At 39.5% G+C, this 18,484-nt stretch overlaps 2 protein-coding genes across 2 annotated transcripts in view; one reads left to right on the top strand and one right to left on the bottom strand.

Annotated features, from left to right (window-relative positions):
* Window positions 1-18,484, top strand: part of Timeout (circadian regulator timeout) — a 246,818-nt gene that overhangs the window by 50,976 nt on the left and 177,358 nt on the right. The window lies entirely within an intron of this gene.
* Window positions 355-5,171, bottom strand: LOC143149205 (uncharacterized). Its single transcript, XM_076316384.1, has one exon. The coding sequence runs from the start codon at window positions 4,931-4,933 to the stop codon at window positions 2,144-2,146; it is 2,790 nt and encodes a 929-aa protein (XP_076172499.1). The 5' UTR covers window positions 4,934-5,171; the 3' UTR covers window positions 355-2,143.

The following is an 18,484-nucleotide window of genomic DNA, read 5'->3' as shown; positions in this document are numbered from 1 at the left end:
TATTTATTCGAAAAACGATAAACCATTCATCGAATCAACGACGAATTGAAATAATTCGTCGGTAGTATACGATTTACTTACCTGTACTTCACACTTCGCGCGGCGGTTCGCGTAATTATTCCTCGAAGATATCTTCCATCCAAATGACGATAATCGTGACTTCCCTGTGGTTACAAAATGATAAGTCCGAGGTGCTTTTAATTCCCTATATTGTACAATTTATCGTCTATTTAAAACGTGGATCCTCGCTAACGCGGTAACGGATCGTAGTATCTAAAATTAACGCTCTCAAATACGTGACAAAATGGGATGATTGAACAATGGAAGGCGATTCGAAAGAAATAATCCAGAATGTTGCATCTTTGTACGTCGGTTTATTATCATAGCGGTACTTTGACACTGGTTATTTTAAGAAAGATAATGTCTAGCCTCTTCGTTATTTCTTATCTGTTCTCTCCCGCTCTTATCCTCCGTTTTTTTTCTGTTTGTTGAGGAGTCTTGGCAACTCGCCAAGTCGCTAGAATTAAGTTCGGAAGCTATGTTTCTGTACACTCGGTGTTGCCGCCGTTGAGAGCGGTTTCCACCTCGCGATCATTTCTCTCTTACGCGCTCTCTCTCTCTCTTACTCGCTCGCACGCTCGCTCATTCTCTCTCGCGCGTTCTCTCACTCTCGTTTTCTCTCTCTCGTTCTCTCTCTCTCTCTCTCTCTCTCTCTCTCGCTTGCTCTCTTTGCTCGTTCCTCGCATGCTTTCTCACACCCTCATTCACTTACTCTTTTGTACACTCACGCTTTCTTCTCTCACTCGATCTCACAGCGTTCGATAAAAGTTCTTCCGGCCAGCAATCGCTCTCGTTTCCCGTCTCGCACTGTCATTCAAACGTACAATTCGCCACCGCGAATTTCACGCCAGCACGTTCCCTCCGTTTCTCCAATTTCTTTTCCACCGTCTTCCCTTTTCGAGCCTTCCTCCACGCCGCCCTTTCTCGCCGCATTTTCGTCGCACCCGCACTTACACCCAGTCACGGAAGCGTCCTAAACGCCCGATAAGAAGTCAAACGCAGAAAACCTCGGCACGTTACAATTATTATTGTCACTATGTGCTATTTAACGTTTTAGATCGCCTGAGATCGAGCCAGTGCGAGCGACTGCTTTTTTCTTTTTTTTTTTTAATTATTGCCACCTGCAGTTTGTCTTTTTACCTCCCTGTCCTTCGTCCTACACGAGAAAGAGGATGTGCACAGAGAACCGGACGAAGGGATGCTCGAAGATCGATTCGAAGTCGTTCGTTCCACGTACACGAACGTGCCCCGTTTTAATTGAGTACTTCTAGATAAATATCGTTTATTTAGTACCTCGACGAAACAAATTCGGTTTATCTCTTGTTTTTTCCTTTTTTTTTTCAATTCTTTTTTTTCCCCTTTTTTTCTTTTTTTTTCTTTTAATGTAACCAAACTCCAACTCCGACAAGTTCATCGTTCAACCGAGATTCGCATCAAGGGATGTTTCACGGACTCCGTGGGGTTTCTCCCAACAGTTTCCTTGACTGAACTTTCTCGTGTGTTCGGTATTTCCCGACGGACAAAGCTGAGTCTGATAGTTATATGGAAACTACGTCGGGTTTCTCACGGAAAAGTAAGGTAATCTGTTCGAGCAGTGTACATTGCAACTTTTCATTGTTCATCGCTGTTCACTCGGGTCGAGTTTGTACTATGTTATTGCCGAACGATTTCTTGTCAAAAGGTTGTTAGCCGTATCGGGAGCTGTTCTTTACGAAAGTTCGTTATTACGGATAATTCGTAGAAGGTGATTCCCCCGATGGTCCGAATAGCTGGATATCGAAATTTCCGTTTACAGTTCACGGTTCGCGGAGCTATCCGTTGTTGTTAAGATACTATCCGTTCGTCGCGCGCGAACCTAAAGCTTCTAGACGCGCCCGTTACGCGACTTCGAATGTTGATATTCGCGATTCGTGTACCGGCAACAAACACCGGGCTATTCCGACGTCTTCCTGAAGTACACGTCTAGCAGTCGCGTCCTCCACAATCGTTTAGATAATATTGATGAAATCCGGACGCGTTCCTCGTAATCTTCAGCGTCTCGTCGTTTATCCCTCTCGAATAATCTGGCGTATTCAGACTCTGGTCACCAAAGTTCAGCAGTTGGAGTGAGCGTGTGAACTTCGATGTTCTCGTGACGATGATACCTATCCCTACGGCGCAACGTGGCTCGTCGTGACAACACTACCGTTAGGGCAGCCGCGGCACCGAGTACAGCACAAGCCAACACCAACATTCCGGGATGAGCACCGGCGGATAAAGCCTCGGAGATCCTTGCATCGGAATTGATCGCTCGACCGTTCAATTCCTCCGCTATCGTATTCGGATCGAGAGTATTGCGCGGTACCGAGTTTTCTTTCGTCAGATTGTTCAGTCTCTTCGAGTGTTTCTCGACTGTTTTCTTCTCCGTCTCCTCCTTCTGGAACGCAAGCTTGGATAGCATCAAGGAGGTGATCTTGCTCGACGATACGGTAAGTTTGTTCAGTCTTTTGCTCGTCTGACTTTCAACGTCCACACGGTTATCGAACGTTCGTGAATTCGAACCGGTCCCCGCCTCGATAATTGACGATTTTCCTTCGTTCGTTTTTTTATACGACATACCGGCAACATTGGTGATAAAATTCTTAAGCTCCGTAGTGGTCTGATCGACTTTCATCATTTTCTTGCCGACTTTACGCCCCTTTTGTTTCTCGATGGAGGAAGTGACGTTCCTGAACGATGTCGGCGCTTCGTAGAAACGAGTCTCGTTACTCGTAATTGGCAATACGCTGGATAACGTCGAAACTGTTTTCGTTCTAGTATTTCCGGGATTGTTAAAAACTGTATGGAAACTGTTCATTTCGCGAGTGGGATTCGCCGATGTGGAATGTTTCTCGATGTCCGTGGCATCGAAACCGTCGACGATGTTATCGGTTACTTTGAACGCGTTGATATCTGTAACGTTGGAAGACACGTTTGGCTTATTCAAATGAGACGTACGTTTCGTCCCTAGTAGAATCGATGACGTAACCGAAACGGTAGTTTCCGTGGTTGGCACGATTGTAGGAAGAGGGCTCGGCGGCGAAGGCAATTCGTAGAGAAACGAGCCTGACCATTCCTGCGGAGTAGCACATTGACCCGGTTGGATCACTTTATTTAGTTGTTCGTGCTGCAGGAGCCATTCACCGAGCCAATAGAGATCTTCGGTGCAATTCCAATTATTTCTACTCAAATCCAAAATACGCAATTGTGGAAGCATGTAGGGTAGATCGAATCTGAGACTGGTAATGTTCGTCTCGGACAAATTTAATTCGATCAAGCTTTTGCAAGCTGACAGAGCGGCATCATCGGCTAAAAGCTGCCTGGCTAGAACCGGGCTCTTCGATACGTCGAGAAATACGAGTCTTTCGGGAGTCGGCACTGGAAACGCCATGTCACTTTGTTCCTCTTGCTTCCGTTGAAGCGAAGTTAATCCCGACATACGAAGCTTGGCGAGATTACTTGGTCCACTTAGAGTATTAGCCGGTAACGTTTTAATAGGATTATCGGACAGATCAAGTTCTTCCAGTACCGATAATTGACCGAGTGCTCCTACCTCGATTTCGTTGATATCGTTATCGTTTAACATCAGAGATCGTAGATTAAACAGCCCCTGAAGATCGTTCACGTTCAAAGCGGTTATCGCGTTTCGTTGGAGTTTCAAATTCGTGAGACCGCTCGGTAGGCTGCCGGGCACGTTGACGAGAACGTTACCGGATATATCGAGTTCTTCGAGAACCTCCAAACGTCCGAGGGCATCGTCTTCGATGTCGATCAGTCGATTCTCCGATATGTCCAACATCCGCAACAGAGGATAGCTGTCCAAATCGCCGCCACGAATGGTGGTTAACTTATTACCCGAGAGTCTGAGTGCTCTCACGGATCTCGTTAGCGCGGCTGGAACTCTGGCCAAACCGGTGCGCGACGCGTCCACGGTTTCCAAACGTCTGCCGGTACCCAATAGCAGGGAGACATCTCTTTCTTTGAGTGGGTTCTCCGAGAGTTTTAGTACCGATAATCCCGGAAGCGGTTGCAAAGTTCCCGATGCCGCTCGCGCTAAACCGTTCCTCGAAACATCGAGCTCTCTCAATCTGTTGAGATTCTCGAACCACCTGGCACCCAAAACTTGCAATTGATTCCCACTCAGGTCCAACTTTTGCAACGAGTAGAGTGGCGTCAACGCGTTGTCCGGCAATTTCGCCAGCCTGTTGTCCGACAGATCGAGAAACTCCAACCGAACCAATCCCTGAAACGCATCCTCGTGCACGGCGGATATCGCGTTTCTACGCAAACTCAATCTCACCAATCTCGTAAGCGTCCTAAAAGCTCCGGCACTCACGTCTGTCAGCGAGTTGTCGGACAAGTCGAAACGCGTCAGCTCGCTCATATTCGTCATACGGCCTACCAGCACGCCGTCCAACTGCGCCAGATTGTTGCACGACAGGTTCAGTGCTCTCATGCGTTCCAAACCGTGCCACGACACGTTCAAAAACACCAACGAACAGTTCGTCGCGGAGAGTTCGTCGAGATAGGGGAAACTTGTCGAATTGTTCTCCAACCCGCGGAGTGTATCGTTCACGTCTAACTCGTTCAACGCACTGATCATTTCGAAATCGTTCAAAGAATCGGCCACCTCCAGCTCCTCCAAGAAACCGATCACTTCGTACTCACCGACCGCGTCTAACGAGATACTTTTCGTTTTGAACGACAATTCCGACAATTCTGGTACACGGCCGCGGCACTTCACATGCACGAGGGTCGGCAAGTCTCTATCGACGGCACTCTGATGGCACTCGCATAAATCTGGACATGCGGAACCGCTCGCCATCAAGGCGAGCAGCATCAACGGAAGCCACATTGCTTCCAACGCGATGTTTTCACATCTCGAGCGGCTGAATAATCCTCGAATCACTCGTCACGATTGAACGAGACCTCTGCATCGTAACCGAGCCTAAGCGCGTCCGGTGGCTCATCGACGGTGGACTTTACGCGCGGCACGTCCTGGACCTGGTATGATAGATGCCGCCAAAACTTACGCGTATACACGAATGCCAGTGCGCGGGTAAGACTATCAGCCGCGTCAGACGTGATGTCCATACGAAGGACTGACAAACACTGCGGCGCCCGACTCGTAGCTGCACCCGCCTCCTCCCTCCTCCTCCTCCTCCTCCTCCTAGTGCTCTGTCCTCCACCGCCGCCAGTATCTCTTTCTCTCTCACCAACCCCCAAGCCGCCGTCCCGTACAACCCTCCAACCTGCGGCCGTATCTTCTCTCTCTTCTTCGCTCCCTCCCCACCATTCCTATGCACGTTCTATAGATGTATACCTCCACTACCACCGGCGGCCGTCGCTTTTGCTCTCGAACTCGATAAGGGGCGCATGTGCGCTTGCGTCCTCAGACAGCGTAGTAACGCGTAGAGCCAGTATCCTGCGATTTCACGAACTACTGCCGTTGACGACTAGCTGACTGACTCCACGGTTCACTGACTGGCTGACTCTTCTCAGCCTTCTTAAACTCGACTCGCGTACTGGGATTTCCGAGGTGCGAGGAAACCATTGACGGCCCTCGCGGAATCCGCTCCAGGAAACGGAACGACTCCACTACTCCGATGTCCCCAGTTCCACGAACCGGTGTACACTTCTTCTTACGAGGTCGGGCTGTCGAACGCGGCCGATGTAGATTACGGATCAAATTATCATCGCGTTCACAGATTGGCTATTCTTCGGCCGGTTCGACGCTCGCGGAACCCTGGAGAATCAATTGACGAACCGAATGTGAAGTTTACACGGATTTCGGCGCGATGATTTTCTTCCTTCCGTGTAGACGTTTACGTGAACTTTACAGGCTGCTCTTTAGCGTGGATGATTCGTTGCCGCATAAGTGAGTAGGTTTTACGTGTCCCCACGGTCGGGTCGGAATATTTTTCAGTTTAACGAGTATCGTACGTAGGATTAAATTAGAAACTTTTCTGAAACAGTTAATCGGTGAAACTTGCGGGTAATTTCGAACGGTATTTCACCGTTAAGTTCGAGGTGATTCTTCTTTTGGGTATTTTACATTTAGCATCTAGCATCGCTATGTTTGTGTGCCTTGTGTCTTTTAGAAAGGTCGATGTTGAGATCGCGAATCGTAGTTACAGATTACTGATTCCTATACGGACATTTTAATTCTAAATTATAGTTTTAATTGTGTATTGCTTCGAGCAAAGTTTACTCGACTGATTTCCATGCCCTGATTTCAATATTTAATAAATACTGGATATAAACACGAAAAGATGCACCAGAGTTCATTGCATTCTCGTGTGACACTAAGATTAAATTGCTAACGTCTGATGTTGACTTAATTATTTTACGTTACAATAACTGCCTATTAAGCAGATGGTAAAACTTTTACAACGATTTGTTCAAGCAATGATCACGTAGTGTATCGCTAATCCAACTGAAACTTTACTAGCAGCTTCGTGAACTTCCCGCCATTGGCTTTCTTAAATTCGATTCGCGTGCTGGGATTACAAAGGAGCTGAGGTGCAGTTCTCACGAAATAAGGCGAAAGGTTAGCTACTTTCTCGGCACGCACGCTTTCTATCTTGTTAAGGCATTCCATTCAGTACGATTATTTTATATAAAACTGTCTGTAATGCGTTAAATAAACGCTATAGTATTATTGATCCCTTTTATCATCACCTTCGTACTCTAGTATTTGTATAGTATTATTTTAGTAAAAGACTTTACCAGTAAGCTTCGATATTAATTACCAGCGGCACTAAATCAATGCTATTTTCAGTTAAAATGAAAATTTCATTTGAATATGCGTAAAGCAGTTAACCTGATTTTGTGTAAGTAGATGTAATCAGTGAGAATTATATTTCGTTTTTGTAAAGAAACTTTGAGCCACTTCAGTCCGATCTGTGTGCTTAAGACGTCTATCTCAGGCTGTACTAGTATAATGCTGCATAGAATAGGACAATTGAATAGAATACTCGAAACAAAAGGCAAGAGAATTCACTAATAATTAATTTCACATTATTTGACAAGTTTGATATTTTCTGGTTTACTGGTGCCGAAAAAATTGTTTCCATTTGTACGAATTAGGTGTGCACTGTACGTGCATTTTTTACCAGTAAAAATGTTCTAACACTTGCAAACACTATTCTATTACTACTTTCTTCGAAACACGTAGCGTATATGTTAGTGTTGGTATTACTATTTTGGGTGTAATTTACAATTATTCGTAACGTTTGAAACGAATAAATTAATTATTTAATATTATATTTATGAATCTTAAGTGAAGGTTTAATTTACAAAGTCATTCACAAATAAGTTGTACGGACCAATTCCTAACATAAGAATATAACAAATCTTGGAATGTGACGAATGTTCAAATGTACTGCTGTTACTCGTAATCTAAAGCAATATTGAATATGTTTTTGTACATATAGAATTCTTGTGATATCACACATAAATTCAAAGTTCTGACCGAGTTCTTTACAAAATCTTATCGAGTTCTTTACGAACTGTAGTTTTGATTAACTTTTAGTTCAGTTCCCTGCAAGTTAGAGTTAACTTCTTTCCAAGTTGTAATCGAATTTTTTACAAGTCGCAGTCGAGTTCTGATTAAGTTCTAATTAAGTTCTTTACTAGTCGATTTCTATGCGAGCCTTTGACGTTTCGAGATATTCTGTTTCTGCAAAGTGAGTTTGTGTGCGACATAAATTTCATTGCTATATATATGGATTCTATTTGGTAAAGTTAGATTCGTCTGTAGATGACTAGCTGGTGAGGATGAATGGAGCAAGGGAAGTATTCTGCGCACTTATATTGTTCTGAGATTCTTAGGCATTAACTAGTGCTTAACAGTAGAAATGCTCCATGAATTGTGCCTAACGTATTCTGCAACGAAAGAAAGATCTTTCGTGTAAGCGTACTGGCTTAAACGTTATAGTCAGCCTCCCGAGGCAAAATGATTCAACAACATCCACATTCTACTTACACGTAGAACCAACCACATTCTCTTATTATTCGAGAACGTTTTTTCTTCCTCCCTGTAATATATGTACGTGGTATACAGCTGTCCCAAAATCTCAGGTTTTGAATATTACAGAAAAATAAACCAAAAATCTGAGACACAATTATTTTTAAAGATTTTGCCTGCTTAATTGCGTTATAAAAAATTGTTAGACTATCAAGAGCTCAAGGCATATATACACGATTAATATTATTGAAATACTGATATTGTGAGGGAAATAAAAAGAGTGTTATGTGCAACATCCTCTTTATCACAATTCGTGTAATAATTTTCATTCTTAATTTTCTGCAGTACTGGCAAGTTATATTCGATAAAGCACTCTATTTTATCTTGTTTTATACCTTGTGACCGGGCCATGTTGTAGAACGATATAAATAGTATAAAACTACACAGAAGGCTGGAGTAATATTGTGCAATATTGCCTATACACGTTTCAATATATCGACAAAGCTTCAATAATATCAAACACTTTTTGATTGTTTCAATAAATTGCAGCAATTCACAATATCATGCCTAGACGGCCAATATTAACGCCAATATTCTATATTGCACAATAATATTGATCCTGTGCGAATACATTTATAACTAACTCGCTCGTTCGTACAACAATAGCCTTTATTTATCGATAATCGTATCTTCAAAATAACTGATAAATTTCAATGATACGAATTGATGGGAAATGTTATAAGACACTTGAGATATCGTTTGTACAAAATTTCGAAAATTTCTCATGTTAGAAATTGTTATTCTTGAATGAGTTATTATTTTGACAAACGATCTACATTTGCTTTATACACAATATGATCAATTACTGCCTTAAGCAATAGTTGTCGCAACAGTTTTTCTCAAACTACGTACAGAGTATTCAGTACGTGTTCTCAGCTTTAAAATAACCTAATCAGTAGACACATGGAACTAGACACTAGATACTTTCATTTCCGTGAAATAAATCAATGTTGTAATATGTCAATGCAACGTACAGTTATTTAAAATTTTCTTACTACTAAACTCCCCTGTACCAAACAATTATTGACGAAACCTTTTTTCGTAACATCGCTTCCTTAAAAGATATTTCACTACATTGAGATAAAACACACACCCTGTATACGCGTGCATGTTTATACGTACGTACATTGTGTATATACGTGTTAAATATACATACATATAGATCCGTATATACATACAATGTATGTATATTCGGCACGCCAGCAAGCAGAATTTCGACCCCCATAAATTAGTTTCTCCGCGTCTCTAATCTACTGAGAATTACTGCGCAACTTGCCGGACTTGCTGGACGATCGAACGTGATCTTGGAACAGCTCCAGTACTCTCGATATTTTTATTCGATTAGGACAAACGATCGCTGACGAAGTTAGCGCCGGTCGCGGTTAAATACTTGAGCCATTGGACTTAAAAGATAGATTTTCTTGGTCGGGGACTTCGTTAGCGAGCCGTTTCGTCGCCGACTTTGCCTGATATCGGACCGAGGACTTCTAACTTAAACGAGCCCCCCTCTTGTCAATCACGCGAAAATCATAAATATAGCGTTGATTAAAGGAAAGCTCCGAGTTGGCTAAACGTCGTTTCTGCTCGCTGACTAATTACTGCAAAACTTTGCGAACCTTTCGCTACGAAAGGGTTCACTACCATTGATGTTCCGTTCCAATGTGCAAACCGTGTAAAGTGGAAGTTTGCTTGTAAAGGTACGGCTGAGAACGACAAAGATCATTCCCTGGTTTGAAGGTGTGAAAATTGCACACGAAAAGAATATAAATACTGATTAAAGGCGAACACCGAGAGAGAGAAGCCTTTCAACTTAAATGAATACGAAATTATAATTAATCTCTTTATCGACAATACATACATTATTCCACAATAATTACGAGTAGCGTGGTTTTCATTTATACAATGAACAAACTCCCTTATGCATAAAAATAATAACGATTTGAATAACTTATTGTTAGGCAACCTGTTATTAAAATAAATAAGGTAATTGAATATTAATTGTAAATTACAATTCACAATTAAATTGTGAATATTAATGTTTCATATTGCAAGTTTTTGAGTAAATTGGCTCGGAGTACTATTATTCTGGTCCTTCTCAGAAACAATATAAAAATTAATCCAAAAGAACGACCTGGTATTTATAATATAACCAGTGGTAATAGAATTTCGTTTGTTTAAAATGTTTTGTCTCTACTTTTAGAAAATTCATCCCTTCTTTCGACTCTTAAAATTCAAGTTCACTACCGCCTCCACCCTTTGCTGTTTTTACGATCTTGTTATATTTCTTCCACCGAGTATACATATTTCTTCACAGATATGGTTGTAAAGTGACAGATCTGATTGGAAGGAAGAGGAACTTTTATAGTTCAATCTTTTATCCACCCTAATATTTTTTTATACGAAGTTTGCAATAAACGTATAGAGAAGCATAATTTGCAAGCACAATTTTCGTAATCAATAGTGTAGAATTTCCATATCATTCGTTTTCGGAGCAATTTTAATCGCACTGACGGTATTAAAACTTTCATTATGATAGGATTTAATTCATTACAGACGTGGAGTTTTTGTTACACCGGGTCTTACCGCTTTTAGCGAGACTGTTCCCGGAAACAAAGCATGGCTTATATAAAAGAGGCTCTGTTTTCTATGGATCGTTAAAATGTGGTATCTGTGAATTTAAGTGATAATATAATGAACTTTGTGCACTAGAGCTAGCATATAGTTAAGTATTATAAACTAATACTTTGACGTGTGAATTTATGTTCACACTTCTTGGAATTGTTTCGAATAGAAATATGAGATATTTAACATTATATAATCAGAATGAAATAGCATTAAACGAAATGTTCACTTTATGAAAAATTAATGTAGAACAGAAATAACAGAGTAGTGTTAAAATGTGATGAAATAGTATAATAGCATTGCAAGTTGTACGCATTATTTTTCCTCATTAACCGTTGTATCGTTAAATACTTATATACTTGTGATTACTCAAAATTAAAAGCAATCTCGGTTGTAGATATTGTCATGTCATTAATTTGTTCTGTCATGTAATCTCATTTCCCTTATTTTTAACTATCGTTACATCATTTCAAATTCAATTGTATCTTTTACTACTTTGTTTGAAAATAAGAAAAAGCCAATAAATCCATCTAGTTAGAAAATATTTGATGCTTGTTTCAAGTTAATCTCATTATTATCGCAATCGAAAGGATAGAGGTTACGCGCAACACATTTCTTTCGATATTTATACGAAGAAAAAGATAAGTGTTTGCTGCTTAAATAATTATACCGATTCCTTTACAATCGGGTGTGAGATAAACAGTTAAATTCTATTAAGGTTAATTTACTTGAACGCAAAACATGCGTTCGTTTCATTTATATTCTGGTTACACAATTGATAAAGTTTTATTAAATATAAAACTACGATATGCGTTCCTGTATAATTGTTGAATTAAAAGTTTGATTTACCAAAGTGTCAACGCCACTAATTAGCTGCTTATTTCCCTTTATTTAGTTTTTACTTAATTGAGTGCCCGTCAGCAAGAAATATATCGATGTTCCAGAACAGGGGTTAATTCACTGCGAAAATACATTACTACCTTATTAAGTGCGATTATCTCGTGGAAGCGTGCCAAACGCAATGAACCATGTTTATTTGAAAATTTAGCTTTCACCGGAAACTTTTATTTCCTTTTTCGCGGCAATCGTAAACAGCTTCGATAAATAGAAGAATAATTACTCGAAGTATTCAATGTCCAGATTCACATAATTAATATACTTTAGTTGGGGCTATTTGAAGATTTCGAAATATCATTCAAGTAAGTTTCGAACCTCGACATATTATCAAGCTTGTTCTTTCGATTAACGAAAAATTTATTTGAAATTTTCAATTTGCTTTTCTACGAAATATCACCCCCTTCTTGGTTACATTAGTATCGGTACTACTGATACTTACACATTTCAATAAAACTAAATTTTAGTATCTAGATCCCAAACCTATATTGTAAACAGAGTTTTTCTACGTTTGCAAGCAACTTTGCATTGGATTCAAGTGACAGACTCATTCCCACACACTGTTTACGTTTATTTTCAGACCCATTCATTCAAGATTCTTGAATGATAACCATTTTAATATTCGTCGTTATATTATCCGAAAATATATTATTATCAATCGAATGGCAAGGTTTTTCCGGTGAAAATAAGTCAAGAGAAAAAGAACGAGATAAAAATCGTTACTTACCCTGTTTTCAAGTGGATTGGATTCCGAGTTACGATTTTGTCGCTTGAAACCGGGAATTACTGAACTATAAACTTTCTAATGACTCTAAACTCGTCGAACGACTCTCGTTTTGTACTCTATGACTTTCACTCGAAGATTGCTCCATTACATCTCTCATATCCCTAAATTGCTACTCGAGTTTCAAGAATCCACTCCCATGCACATTTCGCTGATAACCAATACTTTAGTTGAAACATTCGTTCGATCTCGTTCGTTTTGTTCCAAGCAATTGTCATTAACTCTTTGCGATACCAGCTACAACGTATAAATATTTACGGACCTCTAAATACATCGCTTATTACGTTTGTGCATGTATATAGTTTTCAGCGTGTGCACGTCATTTATTTGTTATTGCTGCTGCAGTATACCACACATAGTGTTCAATTCCGTACCCTTTCGAAAGTTTTCTTATTTATCTTCCACTTGGAATTGAATACGTTACGAAACACAAGTTGTACCAGTAGAATAAATCAAGATATATTCCGGTATTACTGGTTCGTTCGAAACAAACAGTTCGATGATGAGCGCAAACACTGACTTCAAACGCATCCGTTCGATTAAGTGCTTTGTAAATCGACCTGGAAATCCACGGCACTTTAGAGCCAGCAGTTGCAAACGATGATTTAATCGTTCGGAATGGTCATACACCGGCATTTTTTATGCGACAATTTCGTCATCACTCGAAACCTTCTCGATGCCACTCGATGCGCTGGAAAATGTTTGAAACGAATTTTGAAATATATCCAGTGTAGAAATATATGATATTTCCATGTTTCCACGTTCATCCTACATTGGACATATTTCAAAACTCGTTTCAAACATTAAGAAGAGTGATCAGTGACTTTCCAACGTTCCAAGTGTTCATCTGCTCCGATAATTAATCTAAACGATCCACGAACGATCTTTTATGAACGATAATTATGCCATCGTCGTTAACGAACTTTCAAACGTAAATTATACGATTCATTCTTATTAATTAATGAAATTGAATCCTTGTGATATGAATCGCTGGTTTTGGTTTCGAATGCTGAGATTACAGTTGTAATCGTACACGGCGAAGTCCATTATTCCAATGAGAGAATGTTTCTTTAAGTATTCTTCATTCGAAGAAATAATTAAATCGTTTGGTATAATTCCTTTTCTATTAAAATAATTTATATTATTATTAGGAAATGGATTTTAATCGGACAAATATTTTGAAAATGTTATTTCCTCTTGCAAATTGGTGTTCTTTGAATATTGTCAGCTGCGATTAATTTCACTTAATGTTACATTTCTGTTTGAAAGATTTGAAGATTTTTGTGATTTTATCGTTTATAATTAATATTGCGACAAACGATTGAAAATTGTTCTCTCGAAGCTTGTTTTCTAACATTAAATAGTATACAATATTAGTCTAAACAGTTTGAATACCAATCGACACAATATACACATCGTGGTAATATCTAGAAATAATATGCGATCATAGCGTAACAACGAGAGAAAGTGATATATTATTAAAAATAAAAATACTATCTTGTCCAAGCTGCATTTGTAACTTCTTCAATATTGTAGTAGAGATGCAATTTAAACTTTACTTGTAATATATAAATGAGTTTTCCCTGTTTCTTCGTACATATAACTTTTTGTTCGCACTGTACCAACCTTTCTTCATTATTTCTTCTGCAAAGAACTGAAAACTCGACTCGTATAGATATACCGAAATGAATTGAAAAATATCGTATTTCCTATTCGGTTCTGTAAATCCAGGTTATTTTTCAAGGAATAATAAAAGTGCTACGCTTATAAATCGATAATGTAAATTCGTTAATATCGATACCGAAAAGTTTTAAATTACGAACTTAATTAAGTATTTAGTTACAATAGAAACGCATAATGGTATCGAAATCGTCCTACGATTTTTTCTCGACATATGTAAACGTAAACCCTACTCAAACTTGTATCATGTCTGAGAAGAAATCGTTATTACCTCGTAATGCACATTGCGTCTTGAAAAACCCGAATTGAAAAACGAATACGAATCCTATTTTCGTCAAGACTTCGATTTCCGTTTTACATTAGACAGCTCCAGTGGCAAGCTGTCAATCTCCCTCCTCGACTCTCCCCCAGGTGTATCTACGTTTTTTAATTCCGAGTTGATCGATCGATCCATTTTTACATCTCCGTTAATACCGCGGCTATCGTTTCAAAGTCGTGTACCAACTTCGTTACGTCGAGTGCGATCGAACTTTACACCAAATGCGCTTTACCGTGGGTCGAATTTCTATATAAATTAATAGAAATTAGTAACAATTCCCGTAGCCCGGCGTTTCAGCCCCCACGGCGTCGTAGCCAATTAACGGGGGTTCATCAGCCGCAGCATCAACAGCGTCGCTCAAAAACCTTCCTCAGAGACGAGCGAGAGCCATCGTGCTGCAACTCTCAGCGGGAACAGCTCTGTGCAGGTGGGCGCTAGTGACGCGGTATATAAAATTAACAATTTCGTCCCAACGAACTCGGGAGTTTCGCGGTTCCGTTGTACCCTTACAGAGGCAAGGAGGAGATAGGTAATGGGGGTTAGTTGGAACTGCCGGAGCTACGGGACACGGACGAGCGGATGTACAGACAGAGAGCCAGGGGAGGGACCGGTGGGGTTCGTGGAGAGAGAAAAAGAAACAGGATTTCGGGAGCGCCGCTTGATAAGGGAAATCTTTCCGAGCTTGCGGTGCCAACCGACATGTAATTTCCCCGAAATAGAGGATAGGATCCTGGCGGGCACCGGTCGTGCCGGTTACGAAGTTACTTTTACGATAGTGCCGGCCGAATGTAAATGGGAACGGCGTCAGAAAGACCGAAGGAGAAAACCGGAACGACGGAAAGAGAGAGTGGTCGGTATCGGGGAAACGTTGAAAGAGAGAAAGAGTGAAAGGAAATGTGCCACGATGGAGCGAGAGACAGTGGGAAATCGGAGAGAGAAGAAGCGGGTTAGGGTGGGGGTGGGGTGGAAAGGAAGAGGTAGAAGTAAAGGGGATGAGACCGTCGGAGTTTGTAATTGCAGTGGCTTTAACGCGCTGCTGATGGTCGATGGCACCCGGGACTGGGGTAATGGTCTGCACCAAATGTCTCTTCTTGCTAGAGAGCGGAGACGCCAGGGGAACTTGAAGGGACGGGGAAACGGTATTCGAGAAGACACCGAACAAGAGAGCCACATGGATTCATCGTCTTTCCTTCTTGCCACAGGCTTCTCTCTGATCGTTCCTTTCCTCGGTGCTGCAGCTGTTGGCATCAACCGATATATTTCTTTGTCTCTGTTTGCATCTGCCGTGGCCCTGATCAGGATACAGGTCAACGCGCGCGCAACGACGCTTCTTATCGGGTAAATATTGAAACGAGGACAATGCCTTTTGCTGAAATATACTGTAAAATTTCAAATGATCCCGAATTTAGGGCAGCTTTCGTAGGTGTTCCACGGAAATTGATGGCTCCTTCGTAAATAGAATTGCGCGTTCTCGTTTCGTTTTCTCGGCTATTGTTTCAAATTAATCGATTCTCCTGCATCGTGCTTAGCAATTTTACGATCCTCCTGGAACATACTTTCAGCAGTTTTCCTCAGTTTCGGTTGGTTGTTCATCGATCTGTGTTTGACAGAAGCAGACGTTTCATTCCACGAGTGTTGGTTGGAAATTATTATTTTCGCACATCTTTGCAACTTTTCATACAAATTATCTGCAACAACGATAACAGTTCATAAAGAGTTTACCAATATGTTTTTACAATTTATAATACCCGAGTTTACCAACATGTATTTACAATTCGGTTACAATTTCATATTTTACATTCTGCGAGGAATTATAATGTCAAATCAAAAGCTAGCAGAGATATCAGTTAATATCAATGTAAAAAATTAAACATTTTTCTATTGGTGCATTGCGCAATCATTGAAAATGCTTTTTTTATTATCACTAAATTGAACACTCTGGATTGGACGTACTGCGTACTACTTGTACGATATGAATTTTAATTTACAACTAGAATTTCTTCTCGGGGCCCTGTAGGCCTGGATGCGCGTAATCCTCGCAGATTTAAACCTAACACGGAAACTTCGTTGACCTTGTGGCCCTCGAGTGAAGCTTACGTTATATATGCAAAGGAAGTCTCTGTATCTACTTAGCCTGGCTACGAACCTTTAGAGGCAGCCTTCGAATATAACGTAAGTTAAGCAAAAAGAACCCTTGTATATTATGGGTATTTGCTTCGTCGAGCAATCGGAGTCAACCGACTTCTTGGAGCAAAAAATATAAAAAACAGTTGTTTTATAGCCCTTTCGATAGGCACCGCGCGCTGTCCAATCAGAACTTTTGCGGGTGTAGTTGCGGACTTTTATTGCTCTCCGTATCAAACCAGCCTGAAGCGCGTCGCTTACTTTCTTTGCTTACGTCAAAATAATATCTATGCCATCTATATACTTGCTCCTGTTGTAACTTTTGTTACAAGTATTGGGTTAATATCCACAAATAAGAAACTTCAGTTTTATCCAATTAAAATTTATTTGAACAGTTCGTAATGAAAGAAAAATAATGTTATTATTCAAAATCGCTATCATTTGCAGCAATATAGACTTGGAAACGACACCGATTGGCTATCACGTCACGCACGATCCCCAAGGTTATTGGAACTCAACTATTAAACTGTAATTGAGTTTAGAAGGTAGGGTAATATTGACTACATTCTCCATAAATGTGTAGTATACGTCTAACACCGCTAAAATCGATTTTTAACATTTAAAAATGTAACACATAGACGTTTGTAATGGGTTTCAGCTAATATCGAAATATATGCAACGTAAAATACTGGATTTAAAATTGTCTAAACAGATTTAAAAGCATGTTCAAATTATTTTTATCTCACCGTAGCAAGACTTATTAATATCGGATTTTTTCATTAATGGAAAAGTAGAGATGTCTCTGATTATTATTCAACATGTAACGTTCTATTTTGTTTCTAATCTAATCTATTGTTTCTATATTGAGAGACTAATTCGGACGCAATATTTTGTACAATTTCACTTCCGTCAAATCAAAGCTTTACTATTTGACAATTTGACTATTTGAACTAATACGACGACCACTGACACAATTGCATACAGAAATATAAAGATTCTAATTACAGAATCAAGTAAATTATACACATTGATATTATATCAGTATAAAGTGTTCTTAAACAAATTCTATTTTAAAACAGAGAAGAACTGCGTATTATTTCACAAATCGGATGACTTTTCTACTTTATTTTTACGCTTTACGTTTGCGACTTCGTATTTCTTCGAAATATATTACTTTAATATCGTTTAAGTAGTGCTTCGGTAAAAGTGTCAGTCATTGAGCACACTACGAGTCACTTAACGTGTAAATACTTAAACGATACGACATTCTTGTCAAAGGAGTATACGCTTTAGCGAACTGTAGTATATTTATGTACGTACAAGTAGTGAACGTAGAAAAAGTTAATTGCTTTTTTCACAGGCGTTTAATTCACGAGCGACTCAAAATACTACCTTTTCCCGGACATATTAATATTTTAAACCTGACACTTCTATCATTTGCAACACAAACGATTAAAATAAAAAATTCGATTTTCCAGTACCCCCTGAGAATTCCCTTTTTTCAACAAGTACACTTTGTGTTTTGTGTCAAGTTTTTCCCATTGAGTTACTTTTCCTGTCTGGTTACTTGTATATTAACCTGTCAAGTACTAAATTTTCGTCTTTTTCATGATTGATACTTATTTTCTAGATACTGTATTTAAAAATATTTTATTAAACAGGATAGTCAATTTTCTCATAAAAGAAATTTTTTTTTGAGCATAATACCTAAGTTGGTAGTTAAAAATATTTAATAATATCGAAATATATGTACATCAACAAGTAGTAGTACAATAAGCTTCTACAAACATTTTCTTTTAATGAAAAATTATAATAATGTAAGATAAAATGCGTTTAATTAATAAAAATCGTAAAATTTTTCATACCAGAGAAATCAAGTGAATTATTCCTAAATATATTCGTCTTTATTCATGATGCATATATTATACGAAAAGTTAGAAATGAATTACAGTAC

Source organism: Ptiloglossa arizonensis, chromosome 7 (assembly GCF_051014685.1).
Source record: "Ptiloglossa arizonensis isolate GNS036 chromosome 7, iyPtiAriz1_principal, whole genome shotgun sequence".
Lineage (NCBI taxonomy): Eukaryota > Metazoa > Arthropoda > Insecta > Hymenoptera > Colletidae > Ptiloglossa > Ptiloglossa arizonensis.
Note: the sequence above shows the minus strand (reverse complement) of the source record. Positions and strands in the feature narration are given on the sequence as shown.